This window comes from Epinephelus lanceolatus, chromosome 11, assembly GCF_041903045.1.
Source record: "Epinephelus lanceolatus isolate andai-2023 chromosome 11, ASM4190304v1, whole genome shotgun sequence".
In the NCBI taxonomy this organism is placed as follows: domain Eukaryota; kingdom Metazoa; phylum Chordata; class Actinopteri; order Perciformes; family Serranidae; genus Epinephelus; species Epinephelus lanceolatus.
Window position 1 is genome coordinate 1,053,425 of NC_135744.1, and position 26,385 is coordinate 1,079,809.

Here is a 26,385-nt window from a genome sequence, read left to right on the forward strand (position 1 = left end):
GCTTGTTTATATAATGATTCTATTGTTTTCATTATTGTGGTGTTTGCAGTAGACCAACTTGTCAGGCAGTATGTGATGTGGGAGAGAACCGTCGCGAAGAAGTACATCTTGGCTGCTTCAGTTGAAAACGAGTCCCTGATGAATATGAAGTTTGATAAACTGAACTTAACTTTGTTCCTGACTTTCTTAATGTGGGTTTTGAAGCTGAGGTTTTAATCTGTGTGCAGTCCTAGGTATTTGTATTCTGTAACCACCTGTACCCTCTCTCCAGAGATGAAAACATCTGTTTTTGACAGGTTAAGTTGCAGACAGAACAGTTTAAGCCAGGTTGTGACTAATAACATAGCATCTGCTAACTTTGTTGCAACTTCCTCTGGTGTTTTTCCATGACCAATTATAACTGTGTCATCAGCATACATTAATATATCACAATTATCACACACAGATGGTAAATCATTGATGTACATGCTGAACAGAATAGGACCGAGTACTGAACCTTGTGGGACACCAGTTGCAATTGCAAGGGGTTGGAGTTATGATTTTCAATTCTAACAATTTGAGAACGAGATGAGAGGTAGGATTTGATGAGGCTGACGAATTCCATGGAGAGATTAAAGTTCAGGAGTTTGTTCAGTAGAATTGAGTGGTTAACAGTGTTAAATGCTTTCTGCAGGTCAAGGAAAACAGCCCCCACTGACCCTTTTATGTTCATTGATGCTTTAACCCTTTCCATAAAGTAGCATATTGCGGTTTCTGTAGAATGATTGGCCCTGAATCCAAATTGCATTGGATGCAGAGAGAAGGAGCTACAGTTGAGGTGATTAGTGATTTGCTTGACGACCAGTTTCTCGTATACCTTTGACACAGTGGGTAAAATGCTAACAGGCCTATAGTTGGAGGTAAGGAGAGGGTCACCACCTTTGAATATGGGAATGACAGTAGCCAGTTTCCATGATTCTGGGAATTTCCCCTCACTCAGTGAGGTATTTATGATGTGTGTTAATGGACCAATTATTGATGGGTTGATTTCTTTTATCATTAGTATGTCCATTCCATATACATCTGTAGCTCTTGAGGACTTGAGAGATGTGATCACTCTTGCGACTTCAGACCTGGATACTAGACTTGGACGTAATGGGGGTTCATTTGTACTACTGCTGCCAGTAGTGACTGTGTGTATATTTTTACATTGGGCAGTGAAACTCTGGGCTATGGTCTCTACTGGTTCAAAAAAGTATTTGTTAAGTACTTTGCCACATCAGCTGGATCATGTATTATTGTGTCATTGACCTTTGGTTGAATTGTATTTCTAACGGAAATGTCTTGTCCAGTCAGTTTGTTGATTTGACTCCACATGGATTTATGTTCACACCAAAAGCTGCCAGAGCTGCTAAGGAGACAGGTCTAATTCATTTTCATTGGACATGTGGCGACGAGAGGCGTTTTGAGCTGCAAAAGCGATGAGCGGCGGCGGTTTGGCGAATTCAGCTGCAAATAAAAGTTGAAGACTGGTTAACTTTATGCAAATTAGCTATGACACGTTTGAGCTGCAAATGACCAGCAACCAATTGGAATGTAAATGTCCATCACTTGTGGAACCCAGAGAACATCCTCGGAAACTTTTCATTCGTACCACACATTCGTTCCTACTTCAAAACAAGCAGCAAGCTGTCAAACTGATACATGTTCAGCCTGAAGTAGCGCTGGAACCTCTCCCCATCCAGCCGCAGCTCCCGCACCAGCCGATGATATTGTAGGATATCGTGAACCCAGACCCGACGGCGGCTACATCCACGCAGGTACCACACAGCAGCACAAATTACAAGAGTGTCTTCTTCCATGTTGAATCGATACACAAGTGTGGACAAGCCCACGTACTCATACAATTTCTTTGTGTTCTGAAACGCTTGTTATTAGCGGGAATGCAATTTATTTGCTGTCCTTATCACCAGTTTAACTAATCGCACTGTAAGCACTCGAACCCAAACCACTGACAATGTTTCCCTTTGGGGTGGGGTGGGGGGGCAGGCAGGCATACGTGACAATGCCTGAACACAACACAGGCTGTGTGTGTTTAATGTCAGACCTATTTAGACTTTTTATTCTGTTTTCATTGTCAAAACGTGAAAGTCCCTCTAGTAGGCAAATGCACAAAGTCACATTTCTGTGCTCCAGCCAGTAACCTGCTTTGCGGCTCCTTTAAATTGAGAAGCATAATCGAATGTTCAGAATTTGACATCATGAGTGACTTGAGCTGCTTTCACTGCCACCAATATTTTACCAGCGGCACTGCTAGAGCGAATTCAGCTATTTTGCAGCTCTGGCAGCTTTTGGTGTGAAAGTACAGATATATTGCATTCAAAGGATAGCGCACTCTAGCGCCTCACTGTTTCAAACGCGTATTGCAACGGTAGCCGCTGTGTACCAAAAAGCTATGAAAGCATTGATGAAATCATGTCATCCGATAGTTAATGGAGTATTCATTCAGGCTCCTACACAAACACACATGACGCGAGTTGACAAACCCCCTCCTCACCATGCTGGCTGTGTTTACAACGTAGTGGTGGCGGGTGTAAATCGAAACAAACCACTCACGTCTTGTCTTTTGACAAGTGGCTCAACCTCACACACCTCAACCCTCTCCTCGCATCACTGCGCCGCTGACAGCGGTTAACAGCTATTAGCGGCTAGCAGCACTGGCCTGTGATTGCATGACCTTTCTCCTTCAGCAGCTCTTGGCCACTGCAGAACATTCCACTTCTTTGCCTTAAAAATGTCTTTGGTTGCTTTTGCAATATGCTTCAGGTCAATGTCCATCTGCACTGTGAAGCATCGTCCAATGAGTTTTGAAGCATTTAGTTGAATCTGAGCAGATAATGTAGCCCCAAACACTTCAGCTTTCATCCTGCTGCCTATGCCTATGTGTCCAACACTTCAGGCAGTCATTGACTGTAAAGGATTTGCAACCAAGTATTAAAACTGACTGTTTAATTGATGATTATGTTAGTTTGTCCAAATACTTATGAGCCCTTAAGGTCGGGGTACTGTGTGAAGAAATGGTTGTCATTCCTACACGGTTCATACTACATTTTTGAAAAAAAGCCTTAAATGAAAGCTGAGAGTCTGCACTTTAAGCAGGTATTCATTGTTTCATTTAAAACCCATTGTGGTGGTGTACAGAACCAAAATAATGACAACTGTATCATTGTCCAAATAATTATGGACCTGACTGTATAGCTTTGCTTCTCCACCACAGTTCTTAGTGGGTCTAGTCTCCTGCCGAGCACTGAGCCAGCTTTTTTAACCAGCTTGTCCAATCGTTTGGTGTTTTTGTCCATCAAGATGCCTCCCCAGCACACTGCAGCGTAGGAGAGTGCACTGGCCACCACCATGTGATAGAACATGGTCAACTCGTGGTCTCTAAAGTCTCCAAAAGTAGATCAGGAGCCAGAGCCTTCAGAGCCTAGTTAGGCAGACTTAGGCCTAGTCTGCCGGAGGACCCCCTATAATACACCGGGCACCTTCTCTCCTTGTCTCTCTCTCTCTCTCTCTCTCTCTCTCTCTCTCTCTCTCGTCCTATTACTGCATCTTGCTAACTCGGCCATTCTGGATGTCACTAACTCGGCTTCTTCTCCGGAGCCTTTGTGCTCCACTGTCTCTCAGGTTAACTCGTATTGCAGTGGTGCCTGGATAGTGTGACATGTGTGGTTGTGCTGCTGCCATGGGCCTGCCAGATGCCTCCTGCTGCTGCTGCTGTTATCATTAGTCATACATCTACTGTTATTATACACATATGATTATTGTCACATATGTATACTATCAGATATTAATATATACTTTCAACATATTGTACCACAGTAGTCAGAACTATAATTATAATATTATTACTGTCATTACCGTCTGTCCTGTCTCTGTCTCTGTCTCTGTCTCTCTCTCTCTCAATTTCAATTTTCAATAAGCTTTATTGGCATGACTGTAGATTAACAATATTGCCAAAGACATTAAAAATTTACAAATAAAGTACAATAATAAAAGTAAGTCAGAAAACTATAAAAAAAAAAGATTAAATATATGATATATAATACAAAATACACCAATCTACAATACAATACACCAATACATAATATAGAAAAAAAAAATGAATAAAGAAAAATGTAGGTTGTGAGTTACAAGGACTGTAAATATAGACAGGTGTGTCAGGTGTTGTGATGGTTGTCCCTCAGGCTGTGGCATAACCTGACATATTTTGCTGCTGCTAAGCTGCTGACTCTGTTCTCTCCAAGGATGTGTTGCATTTTAGTTTGATCAGGCAGAGAATCAAAGTCAGTGACTTTATGTTTTATTTTTGAGAGGAAGTCGGCTCTGATGTGTTCATACTTGCTGCAGTGCAACAGGAAGTGTGTCTCTGTCTCCGCTTGTCTGTGTGGACAGAGCTCACACAACCTGTCCTCTCTGGGCAGCCAGGTCTGCCTGTGTCTGCCCGTCTCTATGGCCAAGCTGTGGTCACTGAGTCTGTACATGGTCAAAGTCTTCCTCAGTTTCTCATCAGTCACGGTGCTCAGATATTCTGCCACCGTGTACTGTCTGTTTAGAGCCAAATAACACTGAAGTTTGCTTTGCATTTTTGTGGTCGATGTCCAATAGTTAATGTAATGTTCTTTTTGTTTCTCTATAATTTGGTGGGTCCAGATTGTGTGAGGGCTATCCTGAGGTCTTGTGCTGTTAGAGGAGCTGAGCCTCAGGACCAGCTGGCTGAGGGGGCTCTTCTCCATGCTCTCCTCTTGGCATTGCAGAGCTTTGTAGTGGTAGGAGTTGGGGACACTTGTTTTAAGGTGTTTATAAAATTTGATGGCTCTTTTTTGAATTCTAATTAAAAGGGGAAATTGGCCTAGCTCAGCTCGGCACCCGTTGTTGGGGGTGTTCCTGTGCACTCTGAGGATGCTCTTGCAAATCTCTGTATGCAGGATTTCGATGGGGTGTTTGTCCCATTTTTCAAAATCTTGATTTGCAAGAGGACCCCACACCTCACTACCATACAGAATAATTGGTTCAATTATAGATTTGAATATTTTGAGCCAGATTCTAATGGGTATATTAATGTTTGAAGATTTCTTTATAGCATAGAAAGCCCTTCTTCCCCTCTCTCTGAGATCATCAACAGCCAGGTTAAAGTTTCCCGTGGACGTGATGTGTAGTCCTAAGTATGTGTAGTCGTGTGTGTGCTCCACCTCATGAGAGCCCAGGAAAAACCTGGTTTGGTCTCCCTGACCCCTGGGTCGTTTCTGGAATATCATAATTTTGGTTTTGTCCAGATTTACTGTCAGGGCCCAGGTCTGACAGAAGGTTTGCAGATGATCCAGTTGCTGTTGTGGTGCTTCATTTGATGGAGCCAGCAATATGAGATCATCTGCAAAAAGTAGGCATTTAACTTGTGTGTCAGACAGAGTGAGACCAGGGATGTCAGATAGTTCTAGTGATTTGGCCAATTCATCAATATAAATGTTGAAGGGTGGGGCTGAGACTGCAGCCCTGTTTTACTCCTCTACTCTGGGGGAAGAAATCTGTTTCCATGTTGTTAATTTTAACAGCACATTTCATATGACTGTACATGGTTTTGATGATGTCATAGACCTTCCCCCCTACACCCTTCTCAATTAATTTTAAGAACAGTCCATCATGCCAAATTGAGTCGAATGCTTTTTTGAAGTCCACAAAACAAGAGAAGATTTTCCTCTTGTTTTGGTGGACGTCTTTATTAATGAGGGTGTGAAGGGTGTAGATATGGTCTGTTGTTCTATGTTTGGGTGTGAATCCTATCTGGCTCTTGCTCAGGACATCATGTTCTCTGAGGAAGTCTTGCAGTCGGCTGTTTAGGATGCTGCAGAACAACTTCCCCAGGTTGCTGCTGACACAGATGCCTCGGTAATTGTTTGGGTCGAATTTGTTTCCACTTTTAAAGATTGGTGTGATGATTCCTTCACTCCAGAGGTCAGGGAAATGTCCGACACCCAGATAAGGTTAAATAATTTTAATATGGCAATGTTAAATTTATGGTCATCAAATTTTAGCATTTCATTTAAAATGCCATCAGGACCGCTGGCTTTCTTTGGCTGCAGTGCCTGGATTTTAGCCAGCAGCTCTGCTTCAGTAATTTGGTAGTCTAGAGGGTTCTGGTTGTCTTTAATGACTGATTCTAAAATTTGTAATTTGTTGAGAAGATTGTTTTGGGCCGAATTCAGGGGAACAGCAGTATACAGACTTTCAAAGTGATTTTTCCAGATGTCACCATTTTGAATAGCCAATTCTTCTTTTTGTGGTTTGCTGAAAGAGTGCCATTTCTTCCAGAAGTCATTGGAGTCAATGGACTCTTCAATTATTTGTAACTGATGCCTCACATGCTGTTCTTTTTTAGTTCTGAGTGTTTTTCTGTATACTCTCAATGTTTCCCAGTACTGGAGGCGGAGCTCAGGGTTGTCAGGTTGTCTGTGTTTTTGATTTGACACATTTCTGAGAGTTTTTCTCAGTTGTCTGCATTCTGTGTCAAACCACTCGTCATTGGTCGGGTCTCTTGGTCTGTGGTGCTGGCGCTTTTTCAGACTGGATAAGTCTGCCACATGGTCAAATATGTTGTACATGTCCTGTACAGCCTGTCTGAGGCCGTCCTGATTGAGGGGATACGAGGTGGAAAGAAAACAGTCTAAATGGGATTGAAAGATTGGATTTTTGATTGCTGTCTGATATTCGTCTTTGCTTTTGTTTGTCCATTTATAAGGTTGTTTTCTGTAGGTCAGATTGCAGGGTTCTACTGTGTGAGGGTCGTTTGCTGTCGTTTTAATGTAGAGTGTGATTTTACTATGGTCTGATAAGGGGGTTAAGGGGCTGACTGTAAATGCTCCCAGGTAGAAGGGGTCTAGGTCAGTGATGCCATAGTCTACTGTGCTGTTGCCAAGAGGAGAGCTATGAGTGTAAAGACCGAATGAGTCCCCTTGAAGCCGACCGTTAACCATGTACAGACCCAATGTTCGGCAGAGCTGCAACAGTTGCTGCCCACTTTTATTGACAGTTTTGTCAAAGTTGTTTCTGCGGGGGTGTGAAGGGAGGGGGGTGCTGACTTGACCAGGTATATGTTTGTCTCCCTGTGTGCTGATAAAGTCTGGTTCTGTACCAGTCCTGGCATTCAGGTCTCCACAGATCAGTACACTTCCCTGGGCCTGTAAGTAACTAATCTCATCTTCGAGAATGGAGAAACTGTCTTCATTAAAATAAGGGGATTGTGATGGGGGCATATATGCTGCACACAGGAATACATCTTTATCTGTGGTGATAAGGTCTTTTTTGATTTTGAGCCAAATTGAAAATTCTCCTTTTTTGATTAATTCAATGTATTGTACAAGGTTTGCCTTACATCAGATCAGCATTCCCCCTGAATCCCTTCCTTGTGTTACTCCCTTTAGTTTGGTGGACGGGGACATTATCTCTATGTAGCCTGAGGGACAACCAGTGGAGACATCTCCTCTACACCAAGTCTCTTGCAGTATAAACACATCTGCATTTTCTAACTCTCTAATAAAGTCTGAGGTCCTGCTCTTAAGGCCAAGAGCAGAAGATCTCAGACCCTGAACATTCAAACAAGAGATGACAAAAGATTTAGATTTCATTTAAAACTCAAAAGACTGCATTTGGTGATCAAAATGAGACAAACTACTAAGTCAAAGAAAATAATTGAAGAGTATCTACATGACATATTATAAAAGGTAACAAATCAATAACTGGTATATTAAATAATCAATACTTATGTACAATGTAAATGTCCTTTTTTTTTTAAACTGTATGAGAACAAGAAATACTCTAATAATAATAATTCATACAGTGTCTATTGTGGTACCTGTCCAATCAGATGAGAGCAAAGCAGGCTGAGCATCTGCTGAATGTCCTTCAGTTCATTGTGTGGGGGGGTGGTTAAGGATGGTTCTGCTGCTCTCCGGACCAACTGGGCATAACTCAGTGGGCCAGGGTGTGGCTCTTGTCGCTGTGGTTGGGGTGGGGCCCCTAGGAACAGGAGTGACTGTGGTCTGGCTTGAGGGGGATCATGGTTGCCTTGGTGGGGTCTGATTTGGACATGATGTGGGTGGGGCTGAGGGTGGTCTTGTCTCCATTGTGTTGGTCTGGATGTTGGTTGAGGATGTCTTGGTGTTCTGTGGGGGTTGTGGGCTGATGTGCTCTTTCTGCGGGCCGTGGATTGGTCTCTGTTGAGAGCGACGCTTTTTAGTGTTTGGGCGAAGATGGGGACTGTGCTTTTAAACAGATGGACGTGGTCGTAGAGACAGCTGATGTCCAGGGTGGGGTGGTGGGCTAGGTGGACATTGGGTCTCCGTGCACAGTCTCTGGACAGGCTGCTGTTGATCCTGTGGATGGTGTCAGGGTGGAAGTCTTTCCTTGGGAGCAGAGTGGATATGACCACTCTGCTGTTGGGGAAGGTGGTGGAGGCTTTCTCTGTCACTCTCTTGAGTGACTCTGACACCCTCTCCTGCTGGCTCCGCAGATCATTGGTGCCAGTGTGGATGATGATGTGACTCGGAGATCCAAGCCGCTCCTCTGACAGCAGGTCTATGGCTTGGTGGGTGTTTGGACACCAGATTTTAGCCACTTTGTGGGTGGGGAAAAGTTTCTTTTCATTAAGGAATTTTCCATTGGAGTCGATGAGGAGGACAATGTCTGTCTTCTCTCTCTGTTGTGCTGGTCTGGTGGAATGAGGGGAGGTGCTGGTCTGTGGGCTGGATGTGGAGCTGGGGGTGGAGGTAGGTTCTTGGATTGGTGGGTCCTGGCTGCTCACAGGGTCCTGGTTGTGGTCTAGTTTTTCATCCAGGTCCTGTGTAGCTCCACCTCTCTCCTGAAGCTGTTCTGACAGAGTGGTGAGTGCTCTGCTGTGCTCCTCTCTCCCTCCTCTGAGCTCCTCCACCTCCTTTGACAGAGAGGTAAGTTCTCTCCTGTGCTCCTCTCTCTCTCCTCTGAGCTCCTCCACCTCCTTTGACAGAGAGGTAAGTTCTCTCCTGTGCTCCTCTCTCTCTCCTCTGAGCTCCTTCACCTCCTCTGTCAGAGCTGTCAGTGCTGCTAGACGCTGCTCTCTGTCCTGATGCAGCTCTCTGATCTCAGTCCTGAGCAGGCTCAGCTCTCTCCTGCAGCTGTCCCTGTCCTGCCTCAGCATGCCCAGCTCTGTGCTGATGGTACAGGGATCAGGCTGAGCTGTGGTGGGCTGGCATGGCTGTTGGCTGATCAGCTCTCTCAGTTGTACTAGTTCTCTCTCCAGCTCTGTGAATTTCACCTTCAGTTTGGTGATGGTGCGGTTCAGCTGGGGGTCCTGGACCTGCTCTGGGCTGGTGGGCTCCTTCTCTTCAGGGGGCTGCTCAGTAGTTAGGCAGCTGGAAGCTGGGACCTGGGAACTGTCAGTGGAGCTAGATCTCTCCTGCTGGGCTCTTTCCTTTATAAGGAGGAAGTCCATCTCAAACAGTTTGAGGTTCCCCTGCACCATGATAGTCCCATTCTTGTATAAGTTTACTGTCATCATGAAAGTATCTGAATCCTCTGCTTCTTTTATTTTTATTTTCCAGCCGTTACAGATCCCCTCTTTTTTGACAGAGGGGTAGTGGGCACTGATGGCAGAGTGCCATGCTAGCGGCTGGTCTGTGAAGAGGATCAGGTTGCTGACCTCCCCGGTCTTGTAAAGATCAGAAAACAGGGTTTCTGGTCTTTCTTTTAGCAGTTTTTGTTTAAATGCCTTCCTGGCAGTCTCATTGGTTACATCAGGAGGATAGAGGAGAGGAACAGCCTCTGTACAGCCTTTGGTGGATTCCATCAGGCTCTGCTGCTGTTGAACTGCTGCTATTTAAATTCCTTGGCAACAGTTGCTAAGGGTCTTGTTTACAGCTAGCTGTGTTATGCTAGCTTAAGTTTATTTAGTGTTCAGCAATTTTTTGTTTCCTCTTTTTAAATGTTATATTTTCTTTCTGATGGTTCACTCACTTGCGTCTTCAGCTGTTTTCCTCCTCTTTGCTTGACCTTTTTTTTTTGTTGCTGGTTGGACAGTTAGGCTAGCTGTCAGTTTGGCAGTTGGTTCCGTTGTTTTCCAGTCTATCACTGTTTTCTGAGGTTTTTGCTGTTTTTTTTCCTTCTTGGTAGATTTTTTTTAAAAACAACGGTTTTCTCTTCTGTTTTCTTCCAGCTCTTAGAAGAACAGTAGTTTATCTCACTTTAAAACATCCAAAAAAGCAAAAATATTCAGGAGCTCATGTTCATGCTCATCTTCATGCTCATGGAATCTCTCTCTCTCTCTCTCTCTCTCTCTCTCTCTCTCTCTCTCTCTCTCTCTCTCTCTCTCTCTCTGTCTCATTGTGTCATACGGATTACTGTTAATTTATTATGCTGATCTGTTCTGTATGACATCTATTGCACGTTTGTCCGTCCTGGAAGAGGGATCCCTCCTCAGTTGCTCTTCCTGAGGTTTCTACTGTTTTTTTCTCCCCGTTAAAGGGGTTTTTTTGGGGGGGAGTTTTTCCTTATCCGCTGTGAGGGTCCTAAGGACAGAGGGATGTTGTATGCTGTAAAGCCCTGTGAGGCAAATTGTGATTTGTGGTATTGGGCTTTATAAATAAATTGATTGATTGATTGATTGATTACTGCACCAGTCCCTGAAGGCATCCACAAGGTCCCTGCACTCCCACTCTTGATTGCTCCTGATACAAGCCTAAATAGCTTTATCATCAGAGTATTTTGTATGTAGCAGGACTCTGAGTTGTACTTACAGTCCGCAGTGTAGAGTGTGAACAGGAACGGTGCTAAAACAAACAGCACCAGTGCTGCTCCTGACCATCCTGGAGACACAGCTTCCAAGCCTGACATACTGAGGGCGCTCTGTCAGGAAGTCTGTTATCCAGGAGATCAGGAAGCAATCTACTCCGATCCCCTCCAACCGGTCTCTCAGTATAGGGGGCTGGATAGTATTAAAAGCACTTGAAAAGTCAAGGAAAAGGATCCTCACACAATATCCCGGCTCCTCCATGTAGGTGTAGGCCCGAAGCAGCATGTAAAGAACCGCATCTTCCACTCCAATGTGCTCCTGATAGGCAAACCGGAGGGGGTCCACAGCATCAGTGACCTCTGACCTCAGGAAACAGAGGACCAGTGGCTCCAGGGTCTTCATAATGTGTGATCTTAGGGCCACCGGTCATTTAACTTGGCTGGGCGCCTCACTATGGGCAGCACCGGGACTTTGCTTGTGTGTGTGTATACATATATATACAGTACAGGCCAAAAGTTTGGACACACCTTCTCATTCAATGTGTTTTCTTTATTTTCATGACTATTTACATTGTAGATTCTCACTGAAGGCATCAAAACTATGAATGAACACATGTGGAGTTATGTACTTAACAAAAAAAGGTGAAATAACTGAAAACATGTTTTATATTCTAGTTTCTTCAAAATAGCCACCCTTTGCTCTGATTACTGCTTTGCACACTCTTGGCATTCTCTCCATGAGCTTCAAGAGGTAGTCACCTGAAATGCTTTCCACTTCACAGGTGTGCCTTATCAGGGTTAATTAGTGGAATTTCTTGCTTTATCAATGGGGTTGGGACCATCAGTTGTGCAGAAGTCAGGTTAATACACAGCCGACAGCCCTATTGGACAGCTGTTAAAATTCATATTATGGCAAGAACCAATCAGCTAACTAAAGAAGAACGAGTGGCCTTCATTACTTTAAGAAATGAAGGTCAGTCAGTCCGGAAAATTGCAAAAACTTTAAATGTGTCCCCAAGTGGAGTCGCAAAAACCATCAAGCGCTACAACGAAACTGGCACACATGAGGACCGACCCAGGAAAGGAAGACCAAGAGTCACCTCTGCTTCTGAGGATAAGTTCATCCGAGTCACCAGCCTCAGAAATCGCAAGTTAACAGCAGCTCAGATCAGAGACCAGATGAATGCCACACAGAGTTCTAGCAGCAGACCCATCTCTAGAACAACTGTTAAGAGGAGACTGCGCCAATCAGGCCTTCATGGTCAAATAGCTGCTAGGAAACCACTGCTAAGGAGAGGCAACAAGCAGAAGAGATTTGTTTGGGCCAAGAAACACAAGGAATGGACATTAGACCAGTGGAAATCTGTGCTTTGGTCTGATGAGTCCAAATTTGAGATCTTTGGTTCCAACCGCCGTGTCTTTGGAGGTGTGATGGTGTGGGGGTGACACTGTTGGGGATTTATTCAAAATTGAAGGCACACTGAACCAGCATGGCTACCACAGCATCCTGCAGCGACATGCCATCCCATCCGGTTTGCGTTTAGTTGGGCGATCATTTATTTTTCAACAGGACAGTGACCCCAAACACACCTCCAGGCTGTGTAAGGGCTATTTGACCAAGAAGGAGAGTGATGGAGTGCTGCGGCAGATGACCTGGCCTCCACAGTCACTGGACCTGAACCCAATCGAGATGGTTTGGGGTGAGCTGGACCGCAGAGTGAAGGCAAAGGGGCCAACAAGTGCTAAACACCTCTGGGAACTCCTTCAAGACTGTTGGAAAAGCATTTCAGGTGACTACCTCTTGAAGCTCATGGAGAGAATGCCAAGAGTGTGCAAAGCAGTAATCAGAGCAAAGGGTGGCTATTTTGAAGAAACTAGAATATAAAACATGTTTTCAGTTATTTCACCTTTTTTTGTTAAGTACATAACTCCACATGTGTCCATTCATAGTTTTGATGCCTTCAGTGAGAATCTACAATGTAAATAGTCATGAAAATAAAGAAAACGCATTGAATGAGAAGGTGTGTCCAAACTTTTGGCCTGTACTGTATATATATATGTATATATATATATATATATATATATATATATATATATATATATATGTATATATATATATATACAATAGTATATAATAGTGTTAAGTATTACAGTTTTTATTATGACATTATTATTACACAAGAGGTAACGCCCGGACCACATTGTCCATGTGAGCAGCATGCATGGATCGCGGTACCTCTTTGTATGTTTTTTTCGGCACCTGTGTTCATAGTTAGAGCAGCCATAATGCCCACCTGAGCTTTTATTTTGAATAAACAGTCGTTATAGCAGCAGGCAGCTCTGCAGCCGCAACGCTGTCTGTCTGAACACTGCATTAGGGCTGTCAAAAGCACCATGGAATTGAGTTTGAATATTTTCGAATGAATTTAGTAGAGTTTGAATAATATCATTATTATTATTATTTTTTTATTTTATTTTTTTCACAAAAAAAACACAAAAATAAGATGCTTATTGCTGGCGCAATATGAACGTGACACTCAGATGAAAACACAGATTCTGACCTCACTGAAGTGCAAGGTATGCCCAACTTCTGCCTCGCTATCTGAGCAATGTTTGGATACTTCAGTGCGTAGTTTTCCACCACAAGAGTGGATCCTGGTCGGCTCGTGGTGGTGTCTCATTCTGGTAACGTTTCATCTCTTCTTCAAAAACGGATAGGCAGGGAGGCAGCAGATACAACACTCTCCCTGTATGTCTCCCAAAACAGGTTACACATCGCGGACAGCACAGTGGGTGGTGTTGGCGCAGCGGGCTCTTCCGTCGGCTGCATCCCTCTCTGGCCCAGCTTGTGCGCGAGCCATCTCCACCCGAACGGGATTCGCTGTGATATACAACATTAGTAATAGTATTAATTAATTATTAATGATATTTGAATTATCAAATTTAGGTTTGAACTTATGAAGAATATATATGTCTTTGAATATATTTCGAACTTCAAATTTTTTTTGACAGCCCTACACTGCATGTGTGTGAGTCAAAGCAGTCCAGTGCGGTAGCCATCACGTGTTGCTCACACAGGCAGTGGGGCCCAGGTGTTTGTGTGAGCAAACACAGGTGGTACAATCTGACTGGAACTCCTGGTTTAAAGCTTGGGTATGGAAGCATTTTGTCTTCATGAAGGTGAAAGGAAAAGGGACATAGACAACAGCCAAACTGTATGCAAGTAAAATATTTTCTTAAATTCATTATGGACCATTACAAATATGCAATGTTTTAAAAGTAACAAGAGGTCACTCAGTGACAAAAATAAATCATGTACAGCGATCAAAAGATACATCTTGGTGCATCCAAAACTTTGGATGCATCAAGCTCCTTTATACCTTTCAAACAGTGCTGAGGTGCTGTAAGCTTCCTTAATGCTGCAGCCCCACTGCCTTAAGCTAACCTCGCTGGCCATGTCAACACTAATTGAGGTAGTTTCTTCTTTGACATCCAAGCCTAAATAGGATTTAGTTTTTGTTGCTATAGCATAACCTTAAGCTGCAGAATAGGCTGGTATTGGAAGACCATTTTTGTATATGTTTTTTTTATGTTATATACTGTGTCTCTCACCCTGCAGCATGGCTGAGCAGGACTCCTTGTCTCTCCCAGAGAGCTCATGCCCTGCCTTAGGTCCCACCACAGCTCCCACCGCAGCACAGCAACAGAGAGTATCCATTCATAAGCCCTTTACCCAGTCCCGGTTACCTCCCGACCTGCCCATGCACCCTGCCCCGCGCCACATCACGGAAGAGGAGTTAAGGGTGCTTGAAGGTTGCTTACATCGCTGGAGGAGTGAAGTGGAAAATGACACCCGTGGTAGGTCTGCCTGCCTCCTGTTCGCAGCCCTTTATTCTAGTCTCTGTTCTGGTTCCCTCAGCATAATTTACCTGTCCATTACTTTCTCTGTAATATTCTAGAAGTAAACATTAGATTTACACTCACTAATAGATTGTATATGATGTTCTTCTCACCAGATCTGCAGGGAAGTATAACCAGAATTCACAGAACCATTGAGCTAATGTACTCTGACAAATCTATGATGCAGGTGAGCTGCATTTTCTTTAATCAGGCATTTCAATACAAAAAGCAATTGCTCCATTTGTTAATAAACATTTGAAATTTCCTTTGTGTTGTTTCAGGTCCCATACCGGCTTCATGCAGTGCTTGTCCATGAAGGCCAGGCCAATGCAGGCCACTACTGGGCTTACATCTATGACCCACATCAGCGTTGCTGGATGAAGTACAACGACATCTCTGTCACCAAGTCATCCTGGGAGGAACTGGTCAGAGACTCGTTTGGAGGCTACCGCAACGCTAGTGCCTACTGTCTCATGTATATCAATGACAAGAAGCCCTTTCTCATAGAAGGTACACATTAGGGCTTTCCAAATTCCTCAAAAATGACGTTCGAATAGTCCTTCTAAAAATAACTCATAGGTTTAAACCATTCAATTTTTTTTTTTCCGCATTATGTCCACAAGAGGGCAAACTAATACAAGGAAATATAGTTGTATATGTATTAATACAAGGAAACATAACTACTTGTAGGTATTTTTATTTATTTATTTTTTTTAAAGATTATTTTTGTGGGCAGCAAAGGGCCGCGAGTCGGATTCGAGCCTGCGGCCGCTGCAGCAAGGCAATGCCTCTGTACATGTGGCGCCGGCACTATCCATTACGCTACCGACGCCCCAGGTATTTTTATTTCAACATAAACATTTACATACCTACACATTAAAACACATAAAACAATTATCTATAACATCACGTTATAAACAACCGCGGACCTCTCGCTCGCCCCCCCTCTCTGACCCGTCATGCAGTGCATTCAGTGCAGTGGCCCAGGCCAACACCCACTCGCAAAGAGGACAGGTTCGGTGGTGGGGTTTTTTTTCTCCATAATCAAATATCAATTTTCACATTCGAAGGTCCATTTTTTTTCAAATTCGAATTTAAATTTGAATTTAGAATATTCGTTAACAGCCCTAGTACACATGGACCAAGGTTTAACCAATGGTAGAGATCTTATGTATATTCGGTGCAAAACTGACTCCTCATTAAGTCCTGCCTCTCAAACGCAGACTGGTCAATCATAGCGTAGCATGGCTGTGCTCCATACTCTCAGGCAATTGTTTCAGATTTCCTTCATTTTCAGGCTGGTTTTGTTGATTTTGAGAAACATTGTGCATGGGGCACATTGTGTTTTAATGACACTTGTTACCTGTAGAGGTTGGAACGAGATAAACATTTGTTTGCCATTCCAAAACCAAAAGCAAAGCCTGAAAAATGTAAGGATAGCTAGCTAGCTAGCCAGCTACTGAAGCCCTGAAGCCTACTGAATGTATACGCATGCTACTTTTGCTTTTAATTGATTATAACAGTGAATAACGACCTACCTGCCCTACTGGAAACAGTGAAGGGAAGCAGGGAAACTTTGTTGATATTCAGCCAGCTGTGTTATTGCAATATTTGCAGACGAACATTGTTTTGCTCCCTGCTCGTTCAGCGGCAGAGATCATCTGTAGCCCGTAGTTGGGCTTTAGCTTCTAACTATCATAACCTTTTTAACCTGTTTTTGCGACTGAGTTAGTTTGAAACCCTGGCTTTATCCTTCAAATTTATATTGTAGACCTCTCTGTCTGATTCTCTCTGAAAAAAAATCCTAAAAATTGCTAATATTTCTTCAAGGAGTGCAGTTAGTGACAGTTTGGACTTCATACTTGCTCTGACAGCTTAATGTACTGCCACAAAGGGGTGGGGTGGGGCTTAGCGAAGGGTCAATTGTGTAAGAGATTGTTTTTTTCTGTTTATTGATTTAGTCATTTTTCTCAAAACATATCTTGGACTTGGCTACATTTAGAGGCCAAAGGATAACATCTACTACTGATTTGTGTGATGGACTAATCCAGTCATGGCACATGTTTATTGGCATCATAGATAAAGAAAAGCTATTGTTTCTTCTGCTTGTTCTGTCACTTGTGTTACATTCCTTCACTGGTAATCACATACTCTCATAACTCCTTAACTAATACAACCGTGGAGCTAACCAACAATTATTAAAATGATAATCTTACTATATAATGACGAAAACTCTGTCTGTGGGTGTGTCTGTTTCACGTTTTTCTCCTCACTGACTTGGTCAATCCATGTGAAATTTGGCACAGTGGTAGAGGGTCATGGGAGGATGTGAATGAAGCAATATTACACCAATTGGCCAAAAGGGGGCGCTATAGCAACCGATTGAAATTGCAAATTTTGAATGGGCATATCTCATGCCCCATATGTTGTAGAGACATGAAACTTTGCACAGAGATGCCTCTCCTCATGAGGAACAAATTTGCCTCAAGAACCCATAACTTCCGGTTATGCAGATTTTCCGCCATTTTGAATTTTTTGAAAAACACTTAAAGTCGATCTCTTCCTAGGAAGTTTGACCGATCTGCATGAAACTCGGTGAACATGATCTAGGGACCAATATCTAAAGTTCCCTCTTGGCAAAAGTTGGAAAACTTACTAAAACTGAGCTTCTATCCACCTTATTTTCAAACACGGAAGTAAATAGTGATCAACTTCCGTGTTTTTGTGCGTGACTTCCGGTCAGCCGCTTTCCCTCATGCTTTCCCTTACTGGAGCTAACGGTGCAAGCTAATTTTTTTCAATTTTCAATTGTTTATGTTAGTCAATCAGTTAGTTAGTTAGTTTGTCTGTGTATTTTATATAGATAACTGTGCCCACGTTTCCGTTATCCGGTAATTGCCGGTAAAAATAATTCCATTTAAACGCGAATAAATCACACTTCAATCAAAAACTATGAACCAAAAAAGCACAGTCAATCCAGAGTGAGACAAACTGCTTGATCCCCGTCTCAAGTGTACCAGCAGAGAACCTGCAGAACCGAATCAGTGAAAAAACACACCGGGCTACACAGCCTATCTACCTGAGCAGCTGAAGCTGCGGCTCGTACCCTCGACACACAGACACACAGACACACAGACGGTGCTTCTGCATGCCAGCCAAACGTGTGCGCAACTGTGAGAAATAAATATGTGAAGTGTACGCTGCTTTTCTATCTTTTTTTCCCCTTTTCTTTCTTTCTTTCTGTCAGCGATGTACACTCCTAACACAGGACGGGTTGTTTTTATTGACTGAGTTGATTATTAAACCATAGAGATGCGCGGATCGGCTCTGATAGCACCCGAATCAGCATGTACGCATCAACCATCCAGCTGTTACAACATGATTGAGCTAGCAAAACAGTTTTGTGTTGCTATATGTGGTATTTATTCAGTTTTGGAAAATTACGATGTCTAGAAAGCATCAGTGGCTGCAGCTGACAGGGACAGCAAAGCTAACATCAGGACGTCATCTGTTAAAAGCCTTCTGTTGTCAGATACGACATGAAACTACTCCAGTTAGCTCAGTCAGGTTGTAACTAAGACATCCGCTGGAAAAAATATTTTTTTCACAGACACCGCTAACGGCTAACAGCTAACGGTTAGCCCAGCTAATCTACAATAACCATGCTATTAATTACACACACAGAAATAGTAACGTTTGTTCAGTCATTGTGTTTATAGGCTTTACAAACATCAGATTAGTCTAAACGGTGATATAGTGACGTGAAAAATGTGATATATATATATATATATATATATATATATACATATATATATATGTATATATATTTTTTTTTTTTTACTAAATTTGTAGATATGTATTTAGATATGTAGAACAGGTGACTGGAGAAATTTAACTAATTGGCAACTGGGTGGCGCTATAACAACAGAAAATGCTTAAAAATGGCTAAAATGCGACCGATAGCTGTGGCTCCTCCTGTGGCCGAATGTTTGTTTGTTTGTTTTTTTTTCTAATTTTTGGTATGACTAAGTCATGGTATGGTATGCTGTACATAATCACAGAAACTGCACATAGGCACTGAGGATTGGCATAGGTAAAAGGTGACAAAGTTACCAATGGGTATGGACTAGTATTGAATTATTTGATTTAAAATATGAAATATGACCGCCGCTGCTGTTTTATTTTTTTTTTGTTGTTTTTTTGCTCTAGCTCTTTAGAAACTACGGTTATATTATTTGGCACCACGGACGCTTCATATCCAGGCCTATAGAACAGGTCTATACCTTGTCTTTTTATTAAACAAACTAAATTGCCCTATGTTATTTATCTGATTTACACCACGGCATGTCATTTCTGTCTCTACATGGTTGCATGTTTATAATTCTCCTCTGCTCTCTGTATCGCGCACAGCGGAGTTTCGCGCACACACACACACACACACACACACAGGTGATCACACTAGAGCGCGGCTCGGGCCACATTTTCCTGACCAAACCTGACCCAAGTCCAAGACAATTATAACCGAGCCCGGCCCAAACCTGCACCATGGCACAAAGGAGCGTAGCTGGTGTTGCGTTCAAGCGTTGTCACGTAAATAACAAATTCCAGCACTTGAATAGGCCATAGCACAACACAGCAGCATGTCAAGTGGGCTGAACCAGAGCAAAATTTTTGATTTGTTATCCACCCCCATCTGTAGTTGAGTGCCTCTGGGACAGGCCCAACCTTCAGGCAGGCAGCTAGGTGCTCTCCCTGCAACCTGTTGCATAGATCAGTTTTGACCTGGAATGGAAAGTAACTACCATGAGCCAAATGAGAAAGAAAGTTTTCAGAGCTTACTTCAATGGTGCTGTGTGTTGCCGTGCAGGCTCAGAGTTGTCTTGTCTTGGGGGTGCAAAGAATTCTTAGTAGGCGCTCCAGCTGGTGCTACAGAGTGACGTTCATTCACCGTAGGCATTTTATATCTGGCCACTTTTTGGAGACTATGGCGGGCTGCCATAGTCTCTTCAATGTATGGGAAACACTGCACATATTTCCCAGTCTGTTGTTGCTCCAGAATCAGTGTATATTTACAACAGAAAATAAAGTTTATCAGTTTGCACATGAAATATCTGAAATATCTAATGTCTCTGTACTGTATTCAATTGAAATAAGTCCAGAAAGATATGCATATCATTGCATTCTGTTTTTATTTATGTTTCACAGTGTCCCAAGTTGTATGTTCAGTATTTCAACATTCTCTAATTTCTATTTTTTTTTTTTACTTTTCTTTACATCAACACATTTCTCCTTTAAATGGCTGTATTTGTTCAAGTGTCTAGCAAAAAACTACATTTTAAAAGATTACATTTAACACATTGCGATATACATTATGATTTATCTTTGCACAATACTCATTTTTACTGAATAGAACTTGAACACGTCTTATTGGAACACAGTGCAATCTCCATTACCTGTTAGCTGCGGGCACCAGCTGCTAACAGCTTTAACCGGTATGTAGCTTTAACAGGAAAACAGTAGGATGCGTCGATAGTGAGTTTGCATCCTCTCGTCCCAACAGCAATCTGGAGAAGATCTCTGTTCGTTCCAAACATATTTTCTATTGTCCCCAGGACAACGGGACACTGTTAGTCTCGAGCCTGCTTTTTATACTGCGTAAAACTGATGTGACACAACAGAAACACATCAGCCACTGCCATCGGTAAATGTTCTGTCGTATGATTTGCTGAAATGCAGATGGCAGTCAACAAGGTGAACGGCCAATCCTGATGTTGAGCCGATAAATCGGTGCATCTAGTTATGACGTGTTTATGTTTTCTTGTATTCTAAGTGCAGCACTGAAAATAAAAAGTAATAACATTCTATTGACAGAGTTCATTGTGTGTCTCTTTTGTTTGTGCAGAGGAGTTTGATAAGGAAACGGGACAGATACTCAGTGGCATGGACAAACTGCCTCCAGACCTAAAGCAGTACGTAAAGGAGGATAATGAGCTGTTTGACAAGGAGATTGAGGAATGGGATGCCCTACAGGCCTGCAAGGACCAGCAGGAGAAGCTGGCCCTGGCCACAGCAGCCACAGCAGCCTCAGCAGCATCCAGCACCTCCACTTCTTCCTGTTTTCCTCAACCCATGAGTATTGAGTCCAACACTCCAGACAACACAGGTGAGGGTCGCTACACTCTGAATACAGAGTAGAGAGGACATGGAGAAGCAGTACTTGGTAGTAAGAGAAGTATGTGAAAACTTTTGTTCTCTGAAGAGTTATAAAAGAATGAAGAAATTGCTATGAAATATAGCGTAAAGCCACACAACCCTAACTCCCTTTGGCATGTTATGTTATAGTATATAATATTGTCTACAATATATACACAATATCACAGGGAAGGTCTCAGCCAAAAATTGCTGGCTACAGGAAAGTGATTTCAGATGTTTGTCATTCAGCCCACAGCAATCAAATGTATCTCTGTTGAAATATGGTGGACACATGGTATGGTGCCTGGCTAAATTAAAGGGATAGTGCACCCAAAAATGAAAATTCAGCCATTATCTACTCACCCATATGCCGAAGGAGGCTTAGGTGAAGTTTGGGAGATATTTTGTGGTTTCAATTATGTGTTTTTGGACGTTTGAATCTGGGGCACCGTAAGCCTCCATTAGGTGCAGTTGTGTTGCTACCTCCTTTCCCCTTGGATCTCTGCAAGTGATGTGAGGACTCTAAAACTTCACCTGAGCCTCCCTCGGCATATGGGTGAGTAGATAGTGGCTGAATTTTCATTTTTGGGTGCACTATCCCTCTAAGCAACGAACAGTATCTTTTATTGGGTTATAAGTCAACCAAACATGTAATGGAACCCACCTGATACTTAAACTAATGTGGCTGTGCTGTTATTATTGAAACTAAAATTGAATCTGTGCACCTGTGTAGGAGCAATACCTTTTTGAGAATGTTTGCACTCGTAATAAGGTTTGGGGCACCACCCTCTTAATGAGGGAAGCGACAAATCAAATGAATACCTCCGTAAACCAATCATTAATTCGTCAGCACGCTTTTCAATAATGAATCAATCTCAATATCTGGATTATGAATTCTCCATACAGGGATCTTAGTTCCTGTTCAAAAGAAATATACGCAGACAACGACTTGGTGATAAATGCAGATTTATTTAAGCTAAATGTGTAACAACTGAGTAAATGAATAGCAAATGATAATGATATGGAATAACACAAAATCAACAGTGTGTATATATATATACGGATTGAAATGAGAGGTGACACTTGTGAGTTATTTAGTTTGGCGATAGTGAGAGAGTATGTGACTATAGATAAATTGGGAACGCAGGGATGCCCTTCACCTAAGGAAATCTAAATTATGATTAAGATAATTAAACCTCCTATTCGACATCAACTCTTTTACCACACAGCGGCGGCCTGTAGTTAGAGAAATTCTTTTCCTACTTTCTTAGCAACATTGATTCAGGCGGACGTTTCTTTCCGAGGACCCCCTGATTATCACTTTGCAACTCCCGGCTTCACTTCATGGCCTTCCAGCAGGGTGATACAAACTGGAACACAGCGGTGATGGGCGGTGGAGCCTGGTGGCGGTGTCCTTTCGGGTGGCCCTCAACGTTGGTTCTCTTAAGCTGCAGAAAGTCTCTGGGTTTGGCAACAGAACCACTGTGACAAGTGGCTGGCAGCCACTGGCTCCAATGAATCTGGTGTGAAGAAGTCAGTCGAACAGGCGCTTGTCTACTTTGTTATGATTACTCGCTTAAATAATAAAGTTGAAAACAATCTCGTTGGGTGTTCGATTTTGTTATCAAAGTTACTATTAACGCGCATAAAAATGTTAAAATTGGCTGGCTTCGTCACTTCAAGTATAATGTTACTAAAATTTAAAAGTTTAAAATAAATTTGGTCGTGAACAAGAACGAGTTATGCAGGAACCATAACTGGCTAAAACATAAGATACGGCAAAAGCTAGTGGACAAAAACGAAAAAGGCAAAAAAAAAAAAAAGAGAGAGAGACAAAGAGTATGGAAAATGAAGTCGAAGAGATTGAGACGAAAAAAAGAGCAAGAGGAACAGGAGGAGGAGAACAAGAGAAAGAGAGAGATGCACTGCGCTCACTTGTTTTTATCTGGCCAAAGTGGGTGGGTTTGTTAAGGCGGTCTCTTTTGTTGTAAATAGGCTTATCATTTTATTTTGGAGGAAACTTAATGCTTTTGATTATACGAGATCATATACTTTAACATGTTACACGTGATAGACACATACTCTTCCCATTATGGTCAAAATCAGTTCTTAACATCCAATTAATATTAATACAATTATTACACCGCATATATCAGCAAAGTACACGTATAAGCTGATTCAAATACACACACTCTAGACTAACCTATAGTTGAAATATAAAATGAAAAAACATAATGAGGAAGCACATATTCATAACAACAGGTTGATTAATAAAACCCAACTATGTTTTAATTCTAAATATAATATGGAATTCTTTAGGGGAACTCTCCTTAACTCCGTCAACAAGATGGCAGTATGGTTCAGTGTTAAATGAGGGATTAAAAGAAAAGTGAATTTACAACTCATTAATCTTTTGTTTTACAGGATTAAAGAAAAATATCATTCAGCTACCAAACATGGATTATGCACATGTACAAGGTTAGGAAATGAAGATGAGAACAAAAAGGAAACAAATGTATAATTTCACTTCTAAGAGACACTGTTACAACAGAGACTTGGTTTTGCGTTCAGGAATGCATATCTAATTTAGGACATTAACATCTGTTCAGTCTCCTCTTCACCTCATTGTGAATGAGCTGGTGTGATTTCCCGGGTGGTGCGAGGGGACATCATGGGATGTACTTGGAAAGCATTGTCTTAAGATCCTAGCCAGGTGGTTAATCAAACCAAGTTGCCCCCAGGCTGGATCCCTTTTATGAGTTAATGACATCAGGAGCCTTGAAGGATCTCAAGTGAACTTTTTACCCCCCTTTTGGCACCCGGATTTCTGGAGGGAGCATCCCTCATGACCAGGGTAATCTCGGGGGCAGGGTAATAAACATTTGGCCCTCCTTGTGGTTCCTCATTGTCTATTGTAGTCCACTCTGGAGAGTTTAGAATACTTGTGTCCCTACACCTGTCTAGAATGTGATTATGGATATTGGTAAATGTTATGGGTAATTTCTACAATCATGATCACACTAATACAGAAACATTTACACCTAGTGCATATTGGCATTTGTGTGTGAAAAGAAAGGTTTTGAAAGTAAAGGCCTGTGCATTTTTGTGTTTTGGTGTTGTTGCCCTCCTGCAGTACCCCAGCATGACCCAGAGTACATGGAGCAGCCATCACCCACAAATGACTCCAAGCACCTGCAGGAGGACACCCAGAGGGCCATCTCCAGGGCTGCTGCTGAACAAGAGGAGAGAAGCCCTGAGGCATTGTTAAATGCTGTATGTAAAACATGCCACTCTCACACCTAGTCATTGTCACCCAACATGTGTCTTCTGTCTTTCGTACATGTCTGTTTGTATAATAATCAACAAGATTAAGTGTTGTGTATCCACTAGTTTTTATTTGGTCTTATTTTATTTCATTTCATCCAGTCATATTTTTTTCCTTGTGACTAACTAAACTCTGAGAACACCATTTAGAGTAATTGTTTGCTTAGGGTCTTATTACATTTATTAAATGTGGTCATTCTTTGTAGTCATTTTTGGCTTCTAAAATCTAATATTTAAAGAGGTATTCCACTGCTTGAAAGATGGTCTTTCAATAAAAGTGGGCTGTCTGTGCAGTAGAAAGACACAAATACTTTTGAAACTGGTGCTACATGACCAAACAAAACAGAGGAAAGGACTGAGGCATTTGCGTTTGCTCAAGAGGTAGAAAACCTACAACTACCAAAATGCACTGATGCACAGGACCAATAAACGCTACCGCTGGTGAGTGACATAATGCAAGCTTGTCTGTTTGACACAGTGGCGGCTGGCTGGTAACAACAATCTTGTTTTACAGTTAAACTGTAGAGTAGTGTACAGTTAAAACGTGTTTCTGAAAACATTTGAGGTGAGGAAAGGCCACTCAGTAACAAAATCTTTATGTTTGATCAGCGCCGCTTAGTTTTACTGTTTGGAGTTTGGTCTTAAGCCTCCTACAGACTGTGAGATTTTAACGATCTTATAAGTTTAGTGCAGCTACACTGTGCGACATGGATGTAATAAACTTGAGTATGACATCAAGATGGATGCAGACAGTACGATGAGAGCACATACTCAATCTGACGTTTTGCCTCTATGGCAAGCTGCTCTTTGTCTGTTTGTTTGGGTTTAGGGCCAGTGCATCATTTCATGCTGCAATTGCTGTTTGTTGGTTTGTAGATGTAGATGGTAACAGCAGTCACACAGTGAGAGTGATCCCAAATTTCTGTCTCTCACTGTGCAAAGCAGGACCAACGTTTTAGAGCCACGACTGAAGATATCGCCAGGTTTGTGAGAGACAGAGGCAGGTCTTTCTCTTGACACACTTCTATACTCTTTGTGTCCAGCCAGCTTTATATTTTTTTCTGTAGAGTTGGTGAGGACCAAACCACAGCTAAAAAGAAGACAATATTGGACATACATTCACCAGTTGGTTAGAAACATGAATTCAAATAAATTTTAATTTTACTCTGTAACTGCTGCCTGTGTAAAGAAGGTTGCCATGGTAATGCAGTGTGTCAATGTGTGTGTTCACCTTGTTTCCACTTCCCCCAAGTGGCCAAATAGTTAAGTTAAATGCAGGTTGGAAGGATAGATTCATGGGTACAGTTTTTCTGCTAAGCTGCTGTGAATGAATTTCTCAGTAAAAAAATACTACAACTTAACAGCCCGCTGACATCTCTTGTTAGCACCAGCAGAGCCTAAAAATGTATTTTGGCACAGAAGAAGAACTTAAGAGTGTTTTGCCCATTGTTACATTGGAACTGCACTACAGAGAGATTTTCTCACAGCCAGTATGGAGAGAAGGAACATTTAGAGCAACTAAAAAACTGTCATTGTACATACGGACTTGTAGGTGTTGTTTTAAGACATGTTTGAACTAATTTGAACTTGTCTTCTAATCCCTGTGCCATGCTTATTCAAGTTTCCAATACCATGTCCACAAGTGTGCCCAGTAAATGTGAACAAGGATTGAAAGATCTGTCAAGCCCAGTTTATTTGATTTCACTGTTTTTTCTCGTCTACATGGAATGTTCTTCACTTTTCCATCAGTACTCTGTCCTTCCTTTTTCATCTGTCCCATTTCCTTTACAGTCTCTTCCCCCTCCCTCCTCCCCTCAGCCTGAGGTCCAGGTGAGCACCCCCTCCACCCCTCCTACTGACCTAGTTACAGAGGATGAGTCCGCTGGACAGCGCACAGTGGAGGTGGCCATTCCTAATGTGGGGACCTTTGTCATTGAGTCAGAGGAGGGGGGGTATGATGACGAGGTAGCTCTAGCCCAGAAAACTCTTCTCTTCTTTTTTGTGCTGAGAAGTCTATGCCTGTTTGATATATGGACTGAGAGCACCATTAGTCATTCAAGTGGCTCTACAGAAGGTTTTTCACACCTGAGAAAGTCTGACCCTTTACACCAACAGAGTTCAGGACTGGCTTGAGGCTGAAAATGCAGCGCAATAAGACTGATGCCTTTGTTTGCC

The 26,385-nt window shown here is 42.3% G+C and overlaps 1 protein-coding gene across 10 annotated transcripts in view; it reads left to right on the top strand.

The window, feature by feature from the left end:
* usp25 (ubiquitin specific peptidase 25) overlaps positions 1-26,385 on the top strand; it is a 240,471-nt gene that overhangs the window by 136,154 nt on the left and 77,932 nt on the right. For 7 of the 10 annotated variants that reach the window (XR_004502882.2, XM_078172109.1, XM_033649505.2 and 4 more), the window contains 6 exons: positions 14,414-14,652; positions 14,811-14,881; positions 14,976-15,204; positions 20,597-20,857; positions 24,020-24,159; positions 26,002-26,175. Coding sequence is in view for 9 of the 10 variants with exons in the window: in XM_078172109.1 (XP_078028235.1) it covers positions 14,414-14,652; positions 14,811-14,881; positions 14,976-15,204; positions 20,597-20,857; positions 24,020-24,159; positions 26,002-26,175 (1,114 nt within the window). In the remaining variant the exon portion in view is untranslated. The remainder of the gene's footprint in view (positions 1-14,413; positions 14,653-14,810; positions 14,882-14,975; positions 15,205-20,596; positions 20,858-24,019; positions 24,160-26,001; positions 26,176-26,385) is intronic. The other 3 variants (XM_033649493.2, XM_078172110.1, XM_033649481.2) reach the window with 2 other exon arrangements.